Here is a 27,027-nt window from a genome sequence, read left to right on the forward strand (position 1 = left end):
CATTGTGAGGAAAATGTATGGATGCCCATTTTTTTATGTAATAGAAAACTTGACCTCAACAAAATCCATTACCATTTTGAAATTTGGAACCCATGGCTTGCATATCAAAAATAAAAAACCCTCAACTTCCAAAACTTGCATATTCAAGCTATGCATCGCCATGAAAATAGCTTCAAACACATGCATCTAATGAATCCTCGCGCTTCCATGTCTTCCATGTCCACTGCAATTCTCCACCTTTTATTCGACCTTAAAATCTTACAATTGTAAACATTCAAAATTTTAAAATCATTTAAAAATAAGCAAGATCATAGATTTAAGCAAGAGTGAGGTTAACCTACCTTCTCCAAGTTTCTTCTAGATTGTTGTCTACAAATAAGATTGCCAATGCTTACTAAGAAAATAGTCAAGAATTTTTTTCTTAAGAAAGAGACTATCAGTGTGACACATGGGAATATAGTGACATATAACAGAGTTGACAGTTGATCTCACATAGATCTTCCACACCTAACCATTATGCATGGAAATCCTTGACCATGTGTTTGCTAATGTTTTCTCTTCAAAGTCTAAAGATAACCCATAAACACATTTTAAAATTTCCTAGATTTAGATTTGCTCAACTCACTTTTTTGTTCATCTCGCTTATAAATGTTTACATAAATGAAGAAATTCAAAACCAAATTGATTAAACCTTATAATGTTGTTTGACAATTCACACAACACAACCTATAAGACAAGAAAGTAAATTTGAAAAAATAATAATCTTTATAAGAACTAATAATTGATTAGTTGACTATTCCTTTTTTGCTATAACCTATATATTAACGAGAAAAAATAAAAGATAGAGAAATCAAAATGATGACTTGGTAAGTTCTCTAAAACATATTGTCTTTAAACACATTACTTTAAATGAATCTATTATCTAATATATATATATATATATAACAAATCCTTAAAAATTATTAAAATTTATTATACAACAAAAACCCTTCAAAATTATTAAAATTTAACAAATTACACATATTAAACATAATCCAAATAAAAAAACACAAACCCATCAACATAAGGCACCCAAAACACCATGACACAATACAGTCGCAGTACTTCACCATTAATCTGCAGATACACACCAATTCCAGTCCCATTTCTGCTGCGGAGAAAACAAATTTCAATAAACCATAAAATTCATCCCATCATAATGCAATCGTCATCATCCTCATCCTCTTCAAACCCCACCGAAAGCCCTAAAAAGGTAATAGTTTGCGGCGCCGGCGTAATAGGCGCCTGCACAGCCTATTTCCTAGCCCAGAAGGGCGCTCATGTGACCGTAGTGGAAAAGTCGGCCCCTGCCTGCGCCGCATCTGGAAAGGCCGGCGGCTTCTTAGCCCTCGACTGGTGCGACAATGGCCCCCTCTCCGCCCTCGCCCGCCGCAGCTTCTACCTCCACGGTCACCTGGCCGACCTCCTCAGCGGACCGACCGCTTACGCCTTCCGCCGTCTTGAAACCCTAGCCCTAACAATCCAGGAAGCGGCGCCGCCAAAGCAAGGGTTGAAGCTGCCAGAATGGGTCGATGGGCCTGCCACGCGTGCGTCTTCCATTGGTACAACTCAGACGACAGCTCAGCTGCATCCCTATCTTTTCACCCGGAAGATTCTGGATACTGCTGTGGAGAAGTATGGAGTAACTGTAGTTAAGGGCGAGGTTAAGGAAGTGAGGTTAAGTGAGGGTAATGTTGCGAGTGGAGTTGCGGTGGATGATGGAGAGGTTTTGTTGGGGGAGTGTGTGGTTTTGGCAATGGGCCCCTGGTCTGCTAAGAGCACGGTCATATCGGGGCTTTGCAGGATATCGGGGCTTAAGGTGCATAGCATTGTGTTGAGGCCTCAGGTGCCTGAAGCCATAGGACCGCAGGCTTTGTCTCTGAGGTATAAGACTGCGGAGGGCGTGTCCTTGGATGATCACGAAGTGTATCCACGTCCTACGGGTCAGGTTTTATTTTTCAAAATTTTCGTTAATAATTTTTTTATTATTTTTATTTCTTATTTGTTTATTTAAAATTTTTTTGATGGATTGTGGGATGATATGCTTATTTATTTGATTTTTTACACATGTTTTAATAATTCAAAGAAATTTTTTCTACAAATATTTTTAAAATGTCATTTTTAAAAAATTAATATGTTAAAAAAATTATATTCTATGATTAAAAAAAACTTGGTATTTAGTTTTCAGTTTCTTTAATTCTTCTCTTATATAAATATTTATGTTATCCTAAGATTTAAGGAATGGTAAGGTATGCATTTTTTCAATGTTTGTTTGGAGGTTATTTATTATGTTAAAAAGGCAAAATTTGAAAATATAGAAAATTTTAAATATGATAACATTGACAAGGCATTCCATGTGTATATTATAGAAGCTTATTACATAACTTTAGAACCAAATCAAAGCCTTTTATACCACATGTACTTTCAAGGCACATGCCATCTTCATAATCTTATTGCTTTTAACCAAGCTCCAAAAGTCATCCAAATCTTTTAAATTTCTACATTTATAACATTGGACTCTTAATGAGGGCTTCCCAATTACTTGAAACTTGCCAAATGTCACAATAAATTGCTTCCTATGAGTCAAAACTGGAATATATTAATGAATATGGTTCATGTTGGAGGAAGCCTTTAAATGGGCATCGAAACATTTTGTTATTTTTAATTTTCTCTTCTCCCTGATTAGAAAATGTTTGCTCACTCATAGTTATCATCAATTTGAGATTAGAAATTTAAAGGAAGCAACAATATAGGTATATAGGAGAGATAATATTTCAATCGTCGTTACCATGCCTTGGAAAAGCAATACTTTAATTTTTATGTTATGCTTGTCGAATATAGAGTTCCATCTTGTGTCTTATCATCATATTTAGGATCAATTAAAAAAACTTAATAATGGTAGATGTCAACAAAAAATAATGGTAGATGTCAACAAAAAATAATGGTAGATGTCAACAAAAATTATATATCAAAAAGTGATTGGTTTAGTCCTTATTGAGTCTCAACACTTTTCTTAAATTATTTTTTTACTGTTTTTAAATGGGGACAGCTTGCCATCCCTCCAAAATTGTTGCATATTTAGGATAGAATTGCACGAAAATGAAGGATAGAGGATGGTGGGGGATGTGTTTTCAAGGTGGCCTCGAGTAGGCACACCTCCACAAGGGTGGGGGACATGTTCTCATGTATCATATAGATCACACATTTGTTAAATCCTACTTTATAACAATTATATTTAACTTAAGAAATTGACAATATGAATTTTCGATAATATAGATGGGGATTCTATTGGAGCCCTTGCCCATGAAATAATGATTGTATAAATAAGCATAAAGGTTCCACCATTTTACTATATATATACACGATAAGATGATATATTGGTCTATTACCTTGTTGTTTAGGAAAACTTACAACCACATACACAAAATACCAACACTCTCATGCAACATGATGATCCAAAAACATCAACAAGATCTCAAATTCCAAATATAGAACACTTAGACGACAATTGTTTCAACCAACATTATATTATACCCCAATGCTTCCTCTCAAAATTCCCCTAGTTTGCCACTTGCACTACTTCTTCCACTCAACTAGCCTCACTTATAGCTCCTTCCATAGCTTACCGAGCTAGATTAGAACTCGCTAGAGAAGTGAAGCGAATTTTCATATTTCATTCTTCTTGATGATGCACATGATGAATTGTTCCACTACAAGAGGTAGTAATGGTGAAATCATTTAACACTTTTGTTAGCGTTAGATTATTGGTGACATTAAATATTGCTATTACTTTTCCCATGTTATTGTAGTATCCTCTAAGCACTCCTAGCTCCCTTCATATTTTCTCTATTGTTGGTTGCTTCCTTCAATACAACAAGGTGGTTGCTTCCTTCAATACAACAAGGTCTCTAATAGAGACCTGATCTACATCATACCCCTTCAACAATCACTTTAATGTTTCACACCAACAATGTTCAAGTCAACGCATGCACAATTGTCGAACCTTCCAGTTGTGGTGCTTTCATACAAGATGATACATATAGATTTGCATATGAGAAGAAAAACCATCTAATTGTTTAACCAACATGTGGAATACCAAGAGACATACCACTATGGTTTGACCATATTATGATGTCAATCTGCTACACATATCATAGAGTATGATATTTCCATGTGAAGGAAATCACCTTAAATATGCAGCCACTATTGCACACTATGAATCAACAGTTATATCCTTAACACTGCCAATGAACTCAATGTTTTCTTTGTATAACAACCATTGCCAACACGTCACTTGCAGTAGCACAAACAAACATAATATCATTTCTCATTGCTTGTGGTACCTCTTGCCATCTTCAAAACATTATCCTACTCTCATATTGTGTTGTATGAACTCTAGCTTTATCACAAGTGTTGTTGCCTCACTATTTATGCTTCCATCAAACATGTTATTTTTCATATGTGGTTGTGAGTTCTTCTTCAATTGCCTTGCGATTGCTAGCACAACACCACTACATGTGAACCAACATGTACATGTGTGCAACATATGCCATAGCTTTATCACATGCGAATCACCATGCCTATTGTATCCCAACATCTATAACTTCATTGCATATTATTGCATTGAAGTATGCCGACAAATTCTTCCTACCACAAGGGCTCTTTGCAGGTGAATATCACCCAAGTCCCAACTTTCTCCCACTTGATTTTACTATTGGAGAGTTTGATATTCAATCCAAGAGATTAATCTCATGCTCTCAAACTAGACAAGCCCAACTCATCCCTACACCACATTAAGTTTTTAGTTTTTACACATTTTGCTACAATGTCAACAATGTTTACTTGAATATCAATTTTTTCCATTTGAACTCTATTGCTCCTAACCATCTCCCTCACAAAATGATATTCAATATCAAAATGATTGGTTATAGAGTGACAAACAAGATTGCTACCTCTTGCTCATCCAACTCATTGCTCCACCAAGCATAACAAAAGCATTACCTTATGTTAATATCTGGCTATTAAGATATCTATGCCAATTAGAATCCACAAATCCCTATACACTCAACACTTTAACCACATCATTAGAACCATGATAAGCGGTAATCTAGAGTTCCTTTCAAGTACTTGAATACTCTCACACATTATCTAGTGTTCTTTACCTCAAGTAACACTTCTTTACAATTATGTGTTGCAACCATACATTTTTCTTCAATAGTTGATAGGGAAATTGTCTTGTACCTTTTGCTCATCTAGCTCATTGCTTTGCCAAACAAAACAAAAGCATAACCATTTGTTGAACTTTGGTTACTAAGATCTCTAAGACAATTAGAATCTACAAATCTGTATATATTCAACAATCTACCCACATCATAGAAGCATGATAAGTTAAGCAATAATCTAGAGTTCCTTTTAAGTACTTGAATACTCTCACACATTGTCTAGTGTTCTTTACTTGGATTCATCATGAACCTACTTAGAACTCCCATTACTTGGGTAATGTTTGGTCTTGTCTAGACCAACACATACATGAGACTTCCTATAATGGTAGCATTTGAAACACTTCTCATTTCTTCTAAATCTTTAGTAGATTTAAGACATTGTTCCAAACCAATTTTGTGCTAATTACTAGAGGTGTACTTATCGGTTTTCTCTCTTGCATTCCAAACCTTTGCAAAACAACATCAAAATGCTTCCTTTGGTTTAACCATAATTTATTGTTGGTTCTATTCTTGTATATATTCATATCAAGCATGCATTAAGCAACACCTAAATCTTTCATGTCAAACTTATTAGACAATTGAGTTTTAACTTTCTAAATTAATGCTTTATTGTCTCTAATAATTAATATAGCATCAACATATAAAATAATTATCTGAATGTGAATATTTACTTGCTCTTAATAAACACAATTCTAGCATATGTGTGTCAAACTTTTGGTTCCATATATGTAAGGAATAATTCAATCCATATGGTGACCTTTTAAGCTTGCAAACTGTTGGTAAACAGATATATCACTGTGGTTGTTTATTTGAAACTGACCTTGTTTGCCCAAAGAGCAGTGACAAACCTTCCAACAATTGGAGAGATTCTAGTAAAACCACAATATTCCTTTGCGATTGAGAGGGGCAGCTCCCTCGTATGATAGAGGCATTTGAGATTTTTGTGTACTTTTAACTCGAAAGTACATAAAGGAGAAAACATAAAATTAAGGAAAGATGACTCACAAAAAAACTCAACAGTAGACATACAAAAACCAATTGAGATTCCACGACTAATAGCGATTACAAAAGGGGTTTATTACCAAATAGGTTGAAACATGCAATGATGATGAAGTGCAATAAACCTCAACATACGAAGAGATGAGTTGTACTAGCACATGCAAGTCAAGGTACCAGGAAGTGATATGTTTCATCAAATCGATTACATACATCATGGAACTGAAAACCAATGTATTACACCAATGCATATAGGGATTACTAATTCAACGTATGAGAAATTAGTAACAATAACTCACAAATACATTCAAGACTTATGAACTCAATGTATTCTTCATCATTCTTTTGAAAATATACAAATTCAAAACCCTTAAGTACAAAGGTATAAACATCAAAAGTTATCACATAGTTTCTCTATCGAAATTCTGCAAAGTTTCCCTCCCTCTCAAAAGTCCCCCCTACAAATGAAAAAGCCTTGTATTTACAGGTTTACATTGATAACCAACCCATAACCACTTAGTGTAACTACTTGGGATAACCATCCAAGTCAACACTTAGAATAACTACCTTTTAGAAATGAGCTAGAAACAAGTGAGGATGACTAACTTTACAAGAACTAAGTCCAAATTCTAACTTGTGGTTACACAAGTGACATAGTCACTTTTACAAATGAGATTTTGAAACTTGTCACCTTGAAGAAAGACAAGATTATCGATCTTTTTGATGTTTTTTTGCAATCTTCGCATATTTTGCCTTTGATACTTTTTGAAGACATTCTTGGAGGTGACCACTGTCTCAACTTGTCCTCTTTGTTGCATAGCAAAAATTGATGAACATTTCACCTTTCATTTCAAATCCTACAACCTTTGACATAGCTGCTAATCTTTGACTTTCCAACATGTGTAATGTCATTTCATCATGAACCTTAATAATCTTACATCAATATACACATTAGAATACATAAATCTTGAGAGATCTTCATTGAATAACAAACCCATATCCCTCAATACGTTCCTTGTTGAGTGAAATAGTATATCAAATGCATCAGTTGACCATGGTGAAAACAAACCAAACTTGTTATGAAGTGAGGATGACACCATTTACATTTGTTTGGAAACTTCTAAAGCCTTTTCATTAAAGTGATTTGATGCAAAAACCCATTTTCTACATATCTTTGCAATCGTTAAATTCATCGAACCAATATTTCTAGGAGGCGACCCGTCAAAACTGTCCATTCCACCTCCTACATGCCATTTTGCCAGAACTATTTGAATTTGGTTTTACAACTATCAATCGGTTCACATGCCTTGTGTAAGCCTTTACATTTTATACGAAAGTTGAAAAGGTAACTGCAAATACAACATTAGACAAAAGTCCTCCATTTTATTGTATTTTATGCTTCGATGGATCTTCGTAACCCGTCTTGATCCCGCCACCTTTCGACAACTATTTTATGCACATCTTGCAATCATTGGATTCCATGAGATACTGTCTCTTTGAAGTGGATTGTCAAACAAGTCACGGGCCTTGTCTAAGCTTCCACGATCTACATTTCTTCAATCATGGCATGTCATGAGATGACATCGATTTGAGGCATTTGTCAACCAGTTCACTTGCCTTGTCTATGCTTCCACATTTTGCATACATGTCTACCGGAGTAGTTGCAACTACAACATCTGACGAAATTCCTCTATCCTTTATGCTTTGATGAATGTCCATAACCTGATCTAAAGCTCCCATTTTGACACAGACTGAAAGGATGCTTGCAAAGGTTGTGGAATTCGGCCTTACAGCTGCCAATTGCATTTGCTTGATAGTTTCTATAGCGTTTTCAAGAAATCTATTTTGTGCATATCCTGCAATCGTTGCATTACATGAGATGACATCTCTTCGAAGCATTCTGTTAAACTGTTCACGTGCAAGCATTATGTCAATGCTTCCACATCTCCTTCGCAACATCTGTGAAATAGTTCACGTGCATTGTCTATGCTTCTACGACGTTCATTGTTTATGCTTCCCACAATCTGCATCACGTGACATTCTGTGAAATGACTCACTTCTCTTCCACAGACCGCGCAAGGAAAAGTGGAATTTGGCTTTACATCAACTAGTGCATTATGTATGGTTGCTCACAATAACAAACATATTATCAAGGCATGACAATTAGCCAAACCAACTCGATAGTTGATAAGCATCGATCAAACACTTAATTGATCTTCTTCATATACCATCGAACATTTGCACAATACATCTACTTCATGGTTCATACGATAGGGAATATGCAAAGCATTGTTCATTTATTGGATTATTAATACCCTCGATAACAAGTCTCCATGCTAAATGTTTACTGAAGCATTTTGTAAAACAGTTAATATGCAACCTTCGAACTTGGTGAAAGTTATCACACTACTGCCCACGACATATATAATCGGTCACCTTGTTCTTTTATACAATCACACCTTCGATACCTAGCCGCTTCTCCAGTATTTGTCATGATTGTAAATATATCATGATTTCCACATCAGCAATGGTGACTATACGACATTGTTGCTGGGTATTTTGTAAAACAACTGTTGTACAATCATCTCCTCAGCAAGATTTGAACTTAGCCAGTCAAATATTATATGCTCTTATATCACCTCTTGTACATCTGAGCAAATATGTCTGTCAACATCACTACTTCAAACTCACGACAATTTCTTGCATTTAAAGCTCTGTTGGAAAAGTTGTAAAAGTGGGTTAAAAATGCTCACTTTTGAAGCAATCCTAACCCTTTTTTTTTTGGGTGTGAGAGGTTACAAATTTGGGTTAGGAATGCTCAAAATCAAAGCATTCTTAACCTAAACTTTCAAAGGTTATGGACCATGAAGTGAGACAAAAGGAGATGAAAGATATCTGTAAATAACTTTTTCCCCAAAAATGATCTCAATAGGAAATATATAGACACCTCATTTAAACTATTAAATTATTTTTAAAAAAAATAATTTAAATATTTCCCATTAAAATTCAATACCCAAATTTAGGAAAAATGACCATAACTTTCAATTGGTAAGGAGTTAGGCTCCGAAATTCGAAACACACTTTCAAGGTAGGAGGATGCGCATATACCATCATTTATTCCTCATGACGATACCTCGGGTGTGGGATTTTAATTGATTTAAAGCGAGGGACATCAAAATTTGAAAGTTTAAAATATGACAAACTGTGAACTAGGTTCAGGCAAAAAATGGTCATATGGTATAAAATGTTGCTTAGGACATGTTCACAAAACGATTTCCCTCAATTCTTTGTAATTTTCAAGACTCGTCCATTTTTCATATTTTGACTGACAACGACCTTAGATCACATGCTCACTCGTTACGCATAGACACATATTTGGGTCTTCATTCCAACATTGAGACCAATTTGAAGTTCAAATTTTAGGTATGTCAAATATGGGGCAACACAAACCAAATTCTTTTTACATTTCACCTTGAGTCCTTTATGCAAGAATCTTGTCTTGACATCCATTAGCTCCATCTCAAGATCATATGTTGTAGCTATGGATAACAACATTTTAAAGAAACTCACCTGAGCAACAAGGGGAAAGATCTCACCAAAGTCTATTTTCTTACCTTTGAAATTATTCTTTGGTACCAAGCATGCCTACTCAAATTTATTAAAACCTCAACATTTGCTTCCCTATTCATGTGTTCAATTTGAAAGGATTCAAATTTTAACTGTAACTCATGATAACATTGAAGAATGTTGTTTAGTTTCTAGTTTGGACAACAATCTCCATGCAAGACATTAATTGTTAATAAAGAATCCTCTTCTATTATTAATTTTTTCTCTCCCAATTTGAAACCAATTTTTAAACCCAAAAAAATTGCTTGAAATTTCGCTTCATTTTTTAGTGACAATAGATAGTTTTTTAGGTACAACACCTATCATAGAAACATCATGATTTCTAAATATGCAACCAACACTTGAAAGACCTAGATTTCTCTTAGATACCACATCGAAATTCAATTTTATCCAACCTTCATTAGATAGTTTCAAACCGCCTCAACCCTTACTCTACTATTAATTTAACAATAAAAGCAACTTAAAAGAATACACTCCCATATAAATTTATACCAAATATAATATACAAAATAAAACGAACCCCTAAAAATCTATACAATTAAATATATAACATAACTTCAACATAATCCAAATGAGTAAAACCCACCCATCAACAGAAGGTTCCCCAACCATTAAAAAACACGTTGATGGCATTTGGCATCCTCCAACCTTCTGACCGGAACCAACACCAGTTTCTCCTCTCCAAGTCATCATCTCACAAGCTATAAAGGGAAAAAGAAACACAAAACCCCATGATACAATACAGTGGCAGCACTAAACCCTTAATCTGCAATTGCACACCAATTCCAATCCCATGTCTGCTGCGGAGAAAAAAAAAATCGAGGTACCTTAAAATTCATCTCACTACAATGCAATCATCATCATCCTCATCTTCTGCAGACCTCGCTGCAACCCCTAAAAAGGTGATAGTTTGTGGCGCCGACGTAATAGGCGCATGCACTGCCTACTTCCTAGCGCAGAAGGGCGCTCAGGTGACCGTGGTGGAAAAGTCGGCCCCCGCGTGTGCTGCCTCTGGCAAGGCTGGTGGCTTCTTAGCCCTCGACTGGTGCGACAGAGGCCCGCTTTCTGCCCTAGCCCGCCACAGCTTCCATCTCCACGGTCACCTGGCGGATCTTCTCAGCGGAACGACTGCTTACGCTTTCCGCCGTCTTGAAACCCTAGCCCTGACAATCCAGGAGGCGGGGCTTCCCAAGCGAGGGGTGAAGCTGCCAGAGTGGGTTGACGGGCCTGCCACGCGTGCGTCTTCTATTGGGACAACCCAGACGACAGCTCAGCTGCATCCCTATCTTTTCACCCGGAAGATTCTAGATACTGCTGTGGAGAAGTATGGAGTAAATGTGGCTAAGGGCGAGGTTAAGGAAGTGAGTTTAAGTGACGGTAATGTTGCGACAGGGGTTGTGATGGATGATGGAGAGGTTTTGCTGGGGGAGTGTGTGGTTTTGGCAATGGGGCCCTGGTCCGCTAAGTTTTCGGTCATATCGGGGTTGTGCAGGATATCGGGGGTTAAGGCGCATAGCATTGTGGTCAGGCCACAGGTGCCCGAAGCCATAGGACCGCACGCTTTGTTTTTGAGTTATAAGACCACGGAGGGCGTGTCCATGGATCCCGAAGTGTACCCACGTCCAACAGGTCAGGTTTTCTTACGAGTTTATTTATTTGTATCTTTTTACTTGAGTCTTGTCTTATAAATATTTCTGTCACACCAAGATTTAGAGATAGAAATTGTATGGGATGTATTGGCCATTTATTAGGGAATAATTATGAAAAAGAGGAGATTTCAAAAATACAGAAAATTTCAAATATGATAATATTGACAAGGCATTCATTATATACATTATAATCCTATCAATATGCTAATTAACAAATGTCAAAATTTCATTGACTTTATCATCAATGTGCACATACGTTGTATAAAAACTAGCACTTGCACTAGAAGGGGCGCAAGGGTTTACGCCGATAGAATGGTACATGTAAGTTAGATGATAAGAGGTATATATCCTTTATTATCTAATAATATTGTAATAAAGCTATAAAATACAAACAATATTGTCTTAACATTTGGAAAATATTTGTATTATATATTTACTTATACTTAATTAAAGGAAATATTTGTAACAATTTCAAATTTGAAGAAATTGTAGTCGATAATTCTCTTTGCTTGTATGATACGAACATGAAAAGAGTTTTTTGCTGTTAATTTTTTTCCTTCCTACCCATAAACACACGACTGGTCTTATGTTAAAGGTACATGGTGTAGAAAACAAAAAGTATATGTTAAACAAAGCAACTATGAGTGAGAAAATATACTCTTGTCTTATGTTAAAGGTACATGGTGTAGAAAACAAAAAGTATATGTTAAACAAAGCAACTATGAGCGAGAAAATATACTCTTGGTAACATGGAAAATCGTTGAATTTGTGATGTTGAGGTGTTTTGGAAAAAAAGAAAGACCCTAATTAACTTTTAAAGCTCTCTCCTTGTCACATCATTACATTTTTAAGCATTACATTAGTGTCAAAGATCCTAAGGACAAGCGAGGAATTTTCATGGTTGCTTGAAATGTCTTTCAACTTACTTAAAGCTATTAAATTAGATCATCTTTTGACAAATGAGCTCAAATATCTCTCAATGATACCAATTCTAGCTAACAAAGATAAATAAATTCCTAATAATCAAAAGTTTTAGAGGATTTTTCTCTACAAAAGATCAAGATTATGGATTTAGGATTGAATTTGGAAGTGCATGGTTCACTTGTATGTGTACAAGATTGAACCCAAAGAAAGCACATATTATTTTCTCATTATTTCCTAAATTATCAAAGCTTCATTGTGTTAGATAAAAAATGAAAAATAAAATTAGATTACAAAAAAACAACTGACAACAAAATTTATATACATCACAAACAAAAAAAATAATGATCCCTAACCTAAGCGAGATGAGGATGAGCGGACTGAGCAGGAACACAAATTCAAATGGTTGCAAGGATGGCGATGGAGATCTCAAGGATGAAGATGATGTGTTACCAGAGGATGTTGTGGTCCTGTTGGGTGTGGGAGGAGGCCTTCGGTTTGGGCCCTTCTTCTTTGCGCGCGCTGTTTGGTTGTCTGCGTTTTTGTCTGGCTTTTCCGGAAGCCCAAACGGTAGCATCGATGTTGCAAATGGTGAATTGAATACTGATGAAGATGAAGATGCATCTCCAGGAGTTGTTTTGGTCTTCTTTGGTGTGGGTAGAGTTTTTTGCTCGGGACCTGTTACCCCTAGCTTGGCTAGCTTTGGAAGGAACTATTGCTTCCCTAGCTTTGGCGCTAAGTGTGTGCCCTCTCCTTCTGAGTGGGCTTTTTGGTTGAATACCCACTTTGGGTATTTGTTTCCCGTGGGCTTTGTTGTGGCCCCTGTTTTTTTTCCTCTATCGATGTTGGTGGTTTCTTTCTGTGCCTTCCCTTGCAATGGTTTGCATGAGACAATTGTCGTGGTGGCGAGGGCTTGGTGGAACCATTTTGAACATGGTTGTGGTGCTAGGTTGTTCGACCAGGGCTATGCAAGTGTTCTGGTCGTGTTTTCTTCGGTGGCAATGGCTTTCCTCTCAAGGGGCAGGTTGACTCTATCGTGGCTGGGAGATTGATCTTCTTACATACCCCTTGGTGCTTTGTGCATTGGTGTTGTCGGGCCTTTGGAGTATGGTGTTGCCCATGCCATTTGGATATGGGCTCATCCTACTGCTCTTTTGTTTCGGTGCTCTTGGCGGTTGTTGTTTCTCCTGCAGACCTCTGGTGCTCATGGGTACGAGCTTAGCTCTTACCCTTTCTTGACCCACTTGGAGTTGGTTTTGGGTGCCTTCTGGGGGTGCTTAGGGGTCTTTTCCCCTCCTCTCAAGATGTTTGGCCACTAGGGCTGGTCTTTGTGGCCTTATGTTGTTGAAGAGATGTGTGTGGGTGTTTCTGAGAATGGGTTTCTGCAGCTTGGGCGTCATGGACCTGTTGTTTTTTTGGACTCCTTTGTTGTTTTCTGGGGTGTTGTCGGTGCTCAATTGCATCTCTCTAGGTCCCTCTGACCTTGGAGTTTTCACGAGGCTCTTGGTGGTGTTGTTGTGGCTCCTTCGAACCCCTATTGGTTACAATGGGATGGAGTGTTTGTGGCTTTACTTCCAGTGCCTTTCTCAGGTGCTGTTCTGTTGTGGAGGCTTGTTTTCCTGGCTCCTATTGGCGGTTGGGGTTTACAGTTTTGGCCTTTCCCTATTTTTGGAGACTAGCGATGTAATGGATAGTGGTATCGTTTGCATGAACCACTATGTGGTGTGGTCAATGTTTGGTGTTCATCCTATGCTATGCTTGCTCGATGCTCATTTGGGGGCGTGTTTGGGGCAAGGCCTTCTGTGTCTTTTTTGGGACTGCCTTCTATGGTATGATGAGTTGCGGTGGTGGCCCACATTTCCTGCATGAATGTTGCTGGGCCTAATGGGTGGCTCTTGGTGTTTTGTTGCATTATTGAGGATGGTGCCTATTCTGGTTTCAGGTGGGTGGAATGGTGCTTTTTGGATTTGGATAGTGGTGGTTATTCTCTACACCATTGGGTTGTTTTTTGTATTCTCATTGAGACTATCTATTTTAGTGTGTATGGACAATAGTCTTGTTACCTTTGATGGCCAGGGGTTCGCTATTAGTTTTAAAGGGCTTCCCCTTGCCTATGTTAGTTTTTGGTTATGGATTGGCAGTAGTTTCGGGGTTGTGCTTATCCTTGGGGCTGACTTGGAGCTTATTTTTGCCCCTATCAAGGTGGGGAGTGTTCCTTTTGCCATGTTGGGAGTTTGGCTTCGTTGGTTCCCATTTGCTTCTTTTGCAGATCCTATGGAGGTGGATGCGCCCCCTATTAAGGTGGTGGTTGTCTGCGTGAAAGAGGTGGATGGTTGTTCTTGGTGGTCTTCTCTTCGCTATGGTGGCTTCACTTTTAAATGGATTCACGATTGGCTCTCTAGTTTATCGACATTCTCCCTATCTGCTCCTATTGAGGTGGGACCCTTTTCTATTGAGGTGAAAAGGGTTTTGCAAATGGAGGTTTGTCTACTTGCTAGGGGTGGCCACTGGGGTTTTCTAGTTGACTTGGGGTGCCTCCCTTCCCCCTTGTAAGGTTGCCCCACTCTGTGGGTTCTCTTCCTAGTGATATTTGCTAGAAGTCCTTTGTTTCTTGCTTATTTTGGCCTTGTTGGCCTTGGGGTTGTTTGTTGGTTTGTGGCCTCCGTAAGTGAGGTTTTCTTTGATAGTCTTTGACTATGTAAAGGGTCGGCGCCTAGTTAACGTTTCTTTTCTAATAAAAAACAAGATATGTCCACACATTCAAAATATAATACTTTTTCAAACTTTATTTATGCCCAAATCTATATAAACTAATTTTCAGATTTCATTTACCATCTAATATATTTAAACCAATAATTTTAGTATTTTGAATAACATAAAATTCATTCATTATACTCAATATTGCCATAGTTGAAAGCTAAAGTTATGTTGGTATTCATTACTTATGCTCGATGTTCCCTTAAATGGTGGAAATTTTGATAATTTGGCCTAAAATAAGAGAAACCACACTTGGTATATTTTTAATCAAAGGTATAAAAAGAGAAGCACTAATACCACTTTATTATTTTGGTCCCATTTTTCATTCAAAATGAGTGCACTTTGACCAACAAAACATGATGCTAGTTTCACAAATTTAGCCACATTAGATGTGCTTGTGGAGAGGTGCACATGAGTAGGCAAAATCTAGTTACACATGCTCACAAATTGAAGCAACAACTATAAGAGAGTAGTCTTGGTTCACCTCATTTTCTATTCTATTTCATTTGATTCTAAAACTAAAACAATCATGTTGTTTTGATAAATGAAGGTAGTGGATTCTGTGGTTTTAGCAAGGTGATTATTGAGTTTCATCGAAATGATGATTTTCTTAAATGCTCTACAAATTTCTCTTAAATTGAATAAATAAATATGTTACAATTTTATATGTGAATAGAGGATATAATAATTCAAATTACAATATTTTAATGTATAGAAGAGTATTTTAAGTGCATGCAAATTTGAAATACAATATTAACATTGGGTTGATGATTTATCTTAAATTGGAATGGATTAGACCATCAAGAGAAACTGTTGCATATTTTCCATCAAAGTTTTGAATAAGTTAGAGAGAAATATGCATTCTATATACTTAAAAATGTATTGTATAATTTTCGACAACTAAAATGATAAATTAGTTTGCCTCAAATTTAATTATCAAATGCTAAATCAGTACATAACATGTCACATTTATGCAAAAATATTTAAGATAAATCACCTACCATGATTTTAGTGAATATTATTTTTTATAATATGTATGTGACCAAATCATTTTGGTCATGTTGGTTAAAGCTAGCTTCTCCAAGCAATCGTTGCTTCTTTACTATTAATTATACTTTTGTCTGATCTGGATAAAGTAATAAAAGGTATTTCATCTCTCAAGATAACCATCATACAATAATGAAAGGAGATATACCAGGATGCTCTCAAACCAAGGATTTTGTCCTGGGCAGCGATATAAATGAATGCTTGCTATAGTGGGCTATCTTGGTAAACCAATTTGTCCGGAAAAAAAATGAAAATATTCATTCCAGAGAAATATGGAGAAAGTATATGAAGAGAGAACCAACTCCTGCAGAGAAGTCAGGGCCCCAATCTGAGAGGGAACATAATCCATGAGCTCCATGGATTGCAAATTAATATTCACAACCTCACCTAGAGGAGAACAAGATATCCCAATCCATCCAAGGAAAGAGAAGTTTGAAGACGACAGGACGATTCAGCAGCAGCAGGAGGAGCATGAGCATTACCTCTTTTCTTCCTTGGAACTGTCGTCTTCTGCCTAGCCATCTTCAAACATCTCTGTGAATTTATTTAATGAATAAGCCTGTAGGAGGAGGGAGGTTCCTTTGCTAAGCCTGTAGGAGGAGGGATCTTCAAATATCTCTGTGAATTTATTTAATGCATAAGCCTGTAGGAGGAGGGAGGTTCCTTTGCTAGTTTGCTTCTTAGAGAAGCCTCATTTGAATACGAAAGTCAAAGCTACAGTTATTCTAGCAAATTTAACCATGCAGCACGGAACATATTTTATCCTCTGTGATGATAAGACAGCAATGTAAGCATGCAATCTTGTCGAAGTCATAATGGGAATTCTAAATTTTTGTGAATTACCAGACTTACCAGATTTTTTTTTGTTGCACATGCCAATCGAAAAAAAAAATCTGCACAACAAAGAATCAAATCCTGAACTCACAAATACTTAGGAAAAACCCTTAGACATAATGAACAATAATCTTGCGCACTGAAACCATGGCAAGCAACTCACCTCAAGATTTTGCACAAATTGTGTCTATTGCCAATGATGTCCATAGAAAAAAATGGGCAGAGTTTGGTGAGAAAATATTAAGATGAACCCTAACAAAGCAGGAATCATGAACCAAACATAAAGCATAAAGCAAATCTCCTTTCAGCTGCCTCAATATATTTATAATGATCATAAAGAAAATCTAAAAAAGATCAAATTTTTGAGCTGGAGGTAAGATGTCATTTGATCACCGAATCTATATCCGATTTGATTATGTTGGATTTGATCTCCCGTATGAGATAGCATTCGCCTCTATTCTGACAAAATTAATCGGCGATGGCAGAGGTTTAATGAGGGCTGTTTAGTGTGGAATTTTACCGGCAATGGGAGTGGTGTGGAGCGTGAGACAGGTTTCGAGTGAAACCTCACACTATATAGCCTATCGGCTAATTACAACACGCGGACACCATTACATGTATGCTGTGCTGCAACATATGCCATAGCATTATCACATGTGAATCACCATTCATGTTGTATTGCAACATCTATAACTTCACTACATATTATTGCATTGAAGTATGTAGACAAACAATTCCAACTACAAGGACACTTTGTGGGTGAATGATAAATATCACCCAAGTCCCAACATTCTCCCAGTTGATTTTATTGCGGGAGAGTGTGGTATTCAACCCAAGAGATCAATCTCATGCGCAGGAATGAGACAAGCCCAATCCATCCCTACACTACATGAAGTTTGCAGTGCTTACTGGTTTTGTCAATGTGCCAACAATATTTACTTACCAATTTTTTCCATTCGAACTTTATTGCTTTCGACCATCCCCTCACAAACTGATATTCAGTAGCAATATGCTTGGTTCTAGAATGATTTACAAGATTCCTAGCTAGACATTGCACTTTGTGAATCATATTTCATCACTATATGCCTCTTAAAGCAAATACTTTTACTTAATCTCTTCAACCACCACATTCTTTACAAGAATGTGTTGCAACCATGTATTTTGCTTTAGTAGTTGATAGGGCTTTTGTCTGCTAGCTCTTGTTCATCCAACTCATTGCTCCACCAAACTTAACGAAAGCAGAACCATTTGTTGATCTCTAGTTATTAAGAATCAAGATCTCTAAGCCAATTAAATCTACAAATCCCGATACACTGAGCACTCTACCCACATCATTGATAGGAGCCATAGGCAATTGTCTACTATCTCTTGCTCATCCAACTCATTGCTCCACCAACCATAACAAAAGCACAATCATACGTTGACTTCTGGTTATTAAGATCTCTAAGTCAATTAGAATCTACTGTATCTTTCCTTCTTTCGTGCACGTTAAAAAGGAAAATTTATTCTTTTAATTTATCTTCCAATTTGTAGTAGCCTAAGCATAAAACACTTAAGTTTCTCTTACAGAAGTCAAAACTTTTCTTCTAAATGGTTGAGACACCCTGAAATGCCTTATCTTTGTCCCAGTAGGAATTGATCTCAGGAATTGTTTTCTCCAAAGTTTTTCAGCACAGCTTCTATGCTCAAGACTCACTGGTTAAGCACAATTTTTGCCAAGTAACAATAGTGACGCTGAAAGAGTGAGTATTCTTGATTAAAAATAAATTTGAGAGGAAAACACTATTAAGAAGGTCGAAGAGGGTCCCAAATTTAATGTCTCTGGCACCCCCATGACAGTAACAGCCTCGAGAAATTTAGTAAATGGAATTCCCCCTCCCATTTAAAAAAAGTAGTTACTCATCGGAAGAAACTTCTAGATGCTCAGGTAGATGGAGCAGCCATATATGGCAGCTGGGAGCAAAAGTGCTTTCCAACATTTCAGGAGAAGTATACTGTTCATTCCTGTGAGTGCGAAGCAAATATTTTTTGGATGGAAAACTGTTTGTAAAGTGAAGGGAAGCTGAAAATAGAATATTTCTATGGGACCATTTCACTGCAAGAGTGTTCTTTATTAACCCTGTGGTGCTTGGAACAGAAAATTTTAAGCAGCATCATTTGTCCTCCACGGTAAGTTGATAAAACTCTAAATGAAAGACATATAGGAGTGATAATAGTAAATAACATCTAGTGACAAACTCGCAATTGTCCTGACTTCCTCCCTACCCCTCAATAGCCAGCTATACCGTACATATCTAGTCTAACTTAAAAAGAAGAATATAACATCTGTTTGCTAATATTAATCAAACAAGGATGGACACACTCGTTTTTTTTTTGCATTCTATTTGCACTGCAATATTATACTTAGAGAATATGACAGGTGAGAACATAGTTGGACTACTCGCGACTCGGCTCGACTCGCCAAGCCCTTGGGAAAAAAAATCGGGAAAAACTCGGAAAAACTTGACAATTTAAAAACATGCTTAAATTTAATAAAAAATGCATTTTTTTGCAAAATTTAATGAGAAGATGCATCCAATGAGTCAATAAATGATAACACAAAAGAAACAAGCTGATTCTAGATATATTTAAATGCAAAGTGTCTACAAAATTGCATCCTCATGAGGAATGCTGATGGCTGGAAGCCTGGAAGCAAAATAGTAAATAGTTTCTGTAAAACCAAAAGTAAATACATCATTACAAATTACAATTATAACTTCCTCTTCCCAGCTCTAGCAAAAACTAGGGGAGAGGTAAAACTAGAGGGTCTAGTCCTAGAAGTCCACAGTGGGCGTGACGGTGCCTCCTCGCTTGGTATGGTTGGCTCAACCTCCATCCTAGATGAAGCTATGTCTCCACCTACTTGTGGCATTGGCAATGATTCCCCATCCTCATCCTCGTCCTCGTCCTCAATGTCATCCAGCGTGAAACCAAATCCACCCCCCTCCTCCATAGCTTGCCTCTCCAAATCAGTGATGTCATCCTCGAAAAACAATGGAGGTTGCTCCTCTGATGTCCAATCACTATAAGGATCTATATCTCCCAAGTCAAGTGGACCACCTGCTACTTCCTCTACATTCCTTACGTGCAATTGAAGATTATATTGCACAAAGACAAGGTCATTGAGGCGTTTTTGGGCTAACTTGCTCCTCTTCTTCGTGTTGATGGCTTCAAACAAGCTCTAATTGCACTCACAACTGGATGAACTACAAGGTTGACATAAGATTCGAAGGGCAAATTTTTTGAGATTTGGGGTATTTCCACCCCAACTTTGCCACCAAGCATTTCCAAATTAAAATTAGGTTGAGAGTAGCACTCCTCGTTGGGGTCTGAGGGTGAGAAAAAGAGGGGTAGAGAGATAGGTCTAGATCTTGGGGGAGAGAGGAGAGAGTGAGATGGAGTGTGGTAGAGAGGGGGATAGAGGAAGAGTGATAGGGATATAAATAGGTCTAAAATTCGAGGCAGATAAAGTGAGTGAGATAGAGAGAACGAGAGAATGTTGATAGGAGCATAATGATTACTGAAATTTGACTATGTCTGAAAAATTAAAAGATCTTCTAAAACCTAGAATTTGCATTATAACTCCTAGAGATCCGAAACCACTCTCAAATATCCTGCCAATATATACATGAAATATAACTTAAAGTATAAGACCTTTCTTATACTTAAATGTTGTATTTCATGTATATATTCTGATGAAGAGAATGAAACTGACTTGAAAAAACAAAAATAGATAATTTTTTGACATGTTTGGGCCTCTTTTTTTAGTCTAGCCGAGTTTTTTATAGAAACTTGCCGCTTGGCGAGTTTTTGCTGTGAGTTAAAGTGGTAAAAACTTGGCGAGTTTTTACCACTCGCTGAGTACTCTGCGATTGTTCCATCTATGGTCTTTATCATATTGAGAATATATGATCTCATTTATCAACACAAATTATTGAGATAGTGGGCCCTATAAGTCTCGGGTATAAATCTGAATAGCAGATAAAAATGTTATATAATAACTAATTTACTGATTCGGGTATGGGTATGGGTACGGATTCACGGATCTAGCAAATTTTTTTTTTCCTTGGGTTTGGGTTCGAGTACATCCGCACACACACACACATATATACACACACACATATATTATATATATGTTCAAACATAAAAATTGTAAAATATAATTATATAAAGTATAAACTATCAGTCTATCACTACCATTATTGATTATTACAATGATACAATTACAATCCATACAAATATACAATGTAACTTTACCATACATAAATGATAAATGACAAATCCATAATTGCCAATAAATATTCATATATCGTAAATGACAAAATTTAATTACTAATAACATATTCATAATTTGCAAAAAAGATAATATTCAAGTTTCAAAATGCCATGACACAATGAAAATTCAAATTACAAGCCATCTATGGGATTCAATCTCCTTATTCAACTTCATCTGAAGCATCCAACCCTAGCCCAAGGTCATCAATTGGTTCAAATTCAGCATCAATTGAACCACTATTGAATGGAATACCACTCCTACCAGTTATGTCTCTCTCAAGTTCCATAGCTGCTGCGTCTATAGGGACTTGGGCAATTGTGCAACCATAGCATCTAAATCAGAACACTCAGGGGCTAGATCCCAAATCCTTGTTGCACCCGCATTATATTCAGGTTTCTTATGTGACAACAAGCGAAAGTAGGGTTAATTGTAAAAAGAAAATATTAAAAAAGTGTTTTTTAATTAAAATTTGTTATTTTATGACCCGTGGGCCCCATTTTTGGGAACCCGTGGGCCTGGGTCTTCCATGGATCCCCCGGGTTCCTCCCAGGTGGCTGGGTCCTCTGTGGGTTGAGTCCCCTGGGAGGAACCCGGGCGGAATCCAGAAAGAATCTGAAGGCTCTGCAAGGAAGAACCCGTTCACTGAGTATAATAATGAATAACAGTATCGTTTGTGTTTCTATTCAGCAGAATCGGTTCTCTAGTACCATAAGTGCTCCGCTCATTCTCATAGGTCACGAAGAGTGAAGAAGGGCATACTTACACACCAAATGCCTTCAATCATTCTTAGATTATCTGCAAAAACAATGTCTGATTACTTAACAAATGATCTTATAGTGAAATCCTTAGAGCTCTAAACTGGCAAATAAATCCTTTTTTTAATTAAAATAAGAGGGTGTTCAAAACATACAACAAAAATCAGATCCAGGAGACCTGGCCTGCGGTAGAAATTTGCCATCTAGGTCAAGTATTCAATGATCCAGATCCCTCTGCTTTGCTGCCACTCTGCTAATATTAATATCCATGGCCAATACTAGATTGGAAGTAGAGCACGAGGATCTAGATTAATGGATAACTTACAAATCTAGGCAATATAACAAAACTAGGAGAATATACCTCAAAACTAAACACATGTATAAAATTATTGGATTGAACCAAGTAGATAAACTTTGGTATGACCTACAAACCAATTTGTCCTTCATTCCCATTGCATCTGTAAAAGTATTAAATCCACAACTGGATCCATAAGAAAAGAAGAATTTTACGGTAATTACTAATTACCTTTGGCAAATACTTCAGGGGAGTTATGGGAGTTGTGTATTCCAAAACCGATCCAGATTACAACTTGTCTTATTCTCACACCTGCAACAATTATCTGCAGCAGCAGTGTGGGCGCTTCCTCTACAGCCCTCTATGCAGCTCTCTTATTTGTGTGTTGATAAGATTTACCCTGTAAAAACCCACCACAAGAATACGATGAATTTGAATGATGGCTTCCACCATGTGGATCATGAAACTGCTGGTTTCCATGGCTGCTGCAACTGCCAAAATGTAAGCTTGTCCCAAACATTTACACTAGCTATATTTTCGCTACATTTCAACTGAAGCTTTAGGGCTCCCATCACAAAATCCTCCTCTAAAAACTCTCCACATGAAAAAAAGAACGTAGCTCACAGAACCAAACACAATGTTTTAGAAAATTACCTCCTCTTGCAACAATATTGAGACGTCTCTTAGCAATAGTGCTTATCAACCACAGCCTTCACCCAACCCTGCCCTCGAGTGAATGACCTGTCCAATAACAACTGTCTACAAAATGCATATTTAGATCTCACTTCTGTTCAGGGACACTTGTTGAGAAGATCTGCTGCAGCAACTTTTGTACACATACATTCTTTGTTGACTGCCTGTCCAAAAACTGAACTAAAGCAACATAGGCCCTGGTCTATCACGTCTTCTCATGTATTGGGAGTCACAAGCATACCTCTGGACTGAATTCCAGTCCAATAGCAGAGTGAAATAAACCACTTTGTTAATATTTGAAATAAAAAATGTGAAAGTTTGCCCTATCATTTATTCTGGCTAAAACTGAATAATGATTAGTTGAAACAACAGGAATTGATCTCTCATTAAAAAACTGCCTCAGAGCAACAGCTCCAGCGGCAAGAACTCATAATGCTATCCAAAGCATTTACTAATTACCATGATTAAATAGCCATAGATTGTTGCCATTGCAATAAATTGTTTTCTTGTTTCACAAAATTTAAATTAAATCCAAACAGATGTGAAATCTAGGATTGAGCAGGAGGGTTGTGATTGAATGAATGGAGAACTATTGCCTAGTATTTGTTTGAATTTAAAATTGTTTATAAAAATACTGATATTGTGTTGTAACTTTATTTAACAGGTGAGGTATACATCTGTGGCATGTCAGAGGAGGTAGAAGTCCCAGACGACCCTCAGCAAATTCAACCTCGGAAGGAGTCTATAAGAATGCTACAGAGGGTAGCTCAAACAGTCTCAAGTCATTTAGGAAACGCGGAACTACAAGCAGAGCAGGCTTGTTTTTTGCCTTATTGTGAGGATGGCAGACCAGTTATTGGTAAGATTCCTGATATGGTTGGTGTTTATGTAGCTACAGGCCATAGCTGCTGGGGCATTCTGAATGCACCTGCTACTGGAGAATCTTTGGCTGAACTTATCATCGATGGACAAGCAAAAAGTGTAGATTTAAAGCCCTTTGATCCTGTTAGATTCAAGCGAGCATTCAAGAAGGTTTCGGTCTTTTAGCTCTAGCCTCTTATACAATTCTTCTGCACTCCAGCTCTCAACTTTCAATGATATAGCGGTTGATCTCCAAATAAGGGCACTGCGTCTTCCTCTCATGGAGCTCAAGCCACAATAGCTAGCCACAAATATTCTTCCTGCGACCAACCCAAACGTACATGTTGTACCTTTAATAGTTTTGTATAGTCTATTTTTTATTCATTAAAAGGTAAAAAATGTATCTCTTGACTTATTTACTGTACAGAAATGAACATTTTGAATCACAGGTAATTGTTGCTGGATGATGGATCTTTGCCAATTGTAGAAGGGTTATAATCTTCCTCCTGTCATTGATATTTGAGTAAGCTGTTTAGTTCAAATTTATTTGCAGGATATTTTGCCTTTCACTAAGGTTTAGATTAGGTTGTACGTTAGAGGGGCCTTCTCATGGAAGTTGATGATGACATGACATGTTAGAAGCAAGTTTTTATGTACCATCAATGGGATGCCTCAGCTAATTCGTACTCTAAAATCTTCTTTAGGAGCAAGGGCTGAAATGTTAACCTCTGTAGCTTTCATTGGTCTGTGTTGTTCAGTTAATGCCGGTCTTGTTAGTTGAGTGTGATAGTAGGTGCCTGCTTCTGCTGCCTGCCTTCTTCCTACCGGTGCCTCCCAAGAAAAAATGATTGTAGCCTGCCTGGCTTGAAGAGCACATTTTGAAGTATCTTTAGATTGACGGCTCAAAAGAAGTCTTCCTACCATTGCATCCTCAACTGTATTTGCTTAAAAGTTTGTAAAGGCTTTTTCAAAAATTCATTTTGTGCATATCTTGCAATCATGGCATTCCGAGAGACCACATTTTTGTGATGCATTTTGTCAAATAGATCACGTGCCTTGTTGAGTCCAAATTTTGGGTACAGATCTACCTGTTGGACATTGGTAGGTCATGAATTAGAAAATGGCTAGATTAAAACTCTAAGAAGGTAGAAATACTTCAAAATCTTTTTATTTTCCAATTTTCTTTCAATGCTACAATTTGTCTTTTCGCCTCAGTTTTTGTAAGAGACTGCAAGAACATTTTCCTGCGGGGACATGCATGTATAATTGTTTATGTACAGTGTCCACTCTATGCGATATAGGTTCAAACCAAAACATCACGAAATTGATCTTAGATAAAAAGATATAAATCTTAAAGTGAAGAATAAATGTATAAACATAAATATAAGGATAAATACAATAAACGAATAATAATAATTGTATAAAAACAATACAAATACAAATAAAATCAAATGTATAAGATTTGTGTAAAAATAATAATTAAAAATTATGAAAGTAATCCTAACTTTAAAGAATAGTATTTATGAATATATGATTATATTAAGACAATTCCATGTGCCAAATTTTTTTTCATAAAATTAAAAATAATAGCACTTGACAAGTGGAGCTCAGCTTTTTCATAAATAAATATAACGTGTTTAACTAGGTATTCTGCTGTGAGCCAACAGCACGTGTATTGTGACAAATCTTAGCAGGAAGATCCCATGTTAAGCTAATCAGAAGAGATACCCTTGGATTTTCGTTCCTGAAACCTGAAATAAAATCATAGTAAAAGCGATTCGCATTGATCTTAAACAAAAAAGAAAGAAAGTGGAATAGATGGTTACAGAATTTTCATCTATATCTATTTGGTGGGCGGCTATAAAGAAAATGCTACCTCTTAATAACACATAAGATAATATGAAATGCAGGCGCGCACTGAGGATGCCTGCCCAATCACAGCAATGGCAGACATCTCAAACACTTTTATTTTAGTTGCTTGCATTCTTTATCCACTCAGTTGGTATACGAAATCGCCAAACTTGAACTATAAATACAGTTCCCTCTTGCGCTTCAAAGCATCCCAACACAAGCAAGGAATCAGTCCTGTTGTTAACATTCTTAAAGGTATCGATGCATTCTCCTTCTAATGCTCAGTTCAGTCTACATATTCTTCTCATATTGATAGAAACGCTTTTTATATAAACCGTTTTTTTTGAGGTGGTGATAGTGTCTGCTTAGTTCAGTTTACATATATTCTTCTCAGATTGATAGAAACCGTAATACAAACCATTTGTTTGTAGGTGGTGATTGGCTTTGTTTATGAAGATAAAGAAAGTGATGATGGAGATGAAGAAAGTGATGATGATAGTGATGGTGATGATGATGATGATAGTGATGATGATGAGCAAGTGTGTGGAGGGTGATCCAACATGCAGCCCAGCAGGAAGGTTCTTTTGTAACTCAGGGAGGTGCTGCAGTAAGTACAACTGGTGTGGGAGCACTGCAGACTACTGTGCACAGAACAACTGCATTGCTCAGTGCTGGCCTGGTGTCACTGCCCTCATCTACACAACATCTCTTCTCACAACATTCAACCACACCGCATCTCTTCACAATTATCCCTAGAGCAAGTATTAAAATATAAAGTACGTCAAAAGTAACAGTATCTAGAATAATTTCAAGAGCAAGGATTAATAAATGAATGTTAACGGTGAGTAATTTATGTGTTTGGTTTTGGTAAATCAACAAAGGGTATTTAGCTATTTTTTCATTTTAATGGTTTTTTTATAAAAGTAATTTTGTAACGAGTACTTTATATTAACAAAATAATTAAAATTATAATATTGAAATGTCAAACTTGTTTTTCAACACAAATTAATAAAAATATAGATTTTTATATTAAAATAGAGATCCATATAATTATACAAATTGTCATGATGCAGTTTCACAAACAAACGAATAAATAATATCATAACGTTTTCTATTTTGATTGCGCTTTTAAATTTTGACTAAGTTGTCATGGATATTTTGAGCC

The 27,027-nt window shown here is 36.8% G+C and overlaps 2 protein-coding genes across 2 annotated transcripts; both read left to right on the forward strand.

The window, feature by feature from the left end:
- Positions 1-1,033: 1,033 nt before the first annotated feature.
- LOC131060317 (putative oxidoreductase TDA3) lies at positions 1,034-26,747 on the forward strand. Its single transcript, XM_057993494.2, has 2 exons — positions 1,034-1,987; positions 26,294-26,747. The coding sequence occupies exons 1-2, from the start codon at positions 1,082-1,084 to the stop codon at positions 26,414-26,416; spliced, it is 1,029 nt and encodes a 342-aa protein (XP_057849477.1). The 5' UTR covers positions 1,034-1,081; the 3' UTR covers positions 26,417-26,747.
- On the forward strand, positions 10,481-24,511 carry LOC131070813 (putative oxidoreductase TDA3). Its single transcript, XM_058006471.2, has 2 exons — positions 10,481-11,513; positions 23,815-24,511. The coding sequence occupies exons 1-2, from the start codon at positions 10,616-10,618 to the stop codon at positions 24,195-24,197; spliced, it is 1,281 nt and encodes a 426-aa protein (XP_057862454.2). The 5' UTR covers positions 10,481-10,615; the 3' UTR covers positions 24,198-24,511.
- Positions 26,748-27,027: the final 280 nt, after the last annotated feature.

This window comes from Cryptomeria japonica, chromosome 11 (genome assembly GCF_030272615.1).
Source record: "Cryptomeria japonica chromosome 11, Sugi_1.0, whole genome shotgun sequence".
Classification (NCBI taxonomy): Eukaryota; Viridiplantae; Streptophyta; class Pinopsida; order Cupressales; family Cupressaceae; genus Cryptomeria; species Cryptomeria japonica.

What these genes read in the sequence shown, in the direction of transcription:
- LOC131060317 (XM_057993494.2), top strand. Translation starts at nt 1,082, where the DNA reads ATGACACAATACAGTCGCAGTACTTCACCATTAATCTGCAGATACACA. An exon ending in ATCCACGTCCTACGGGTCAG is followed by an intron (nt 1,988 to 26,293) that starts GTTTTATTTTTC and finishes ATTTGTTTGTAG; the next exon opens with GTGGTGATTGGCTTTGTTTA.
- LOC131070813 (XM_058006471.2), top strand. Translation starts at nt 10,616, where the DNA reads ATGATACAATACAGTGGCAGCACTAAACCCTTAATCTGCAATTGCACA. An exon ending in AGTGTACCCACGTCCAACAG is followed by an intron (nt 11,514 to 23,814) that starts GTCAGGTTTTCT and finishes TTTATTTAACAG; the next exon opens with GTGAGGTATACATCTGTGGC.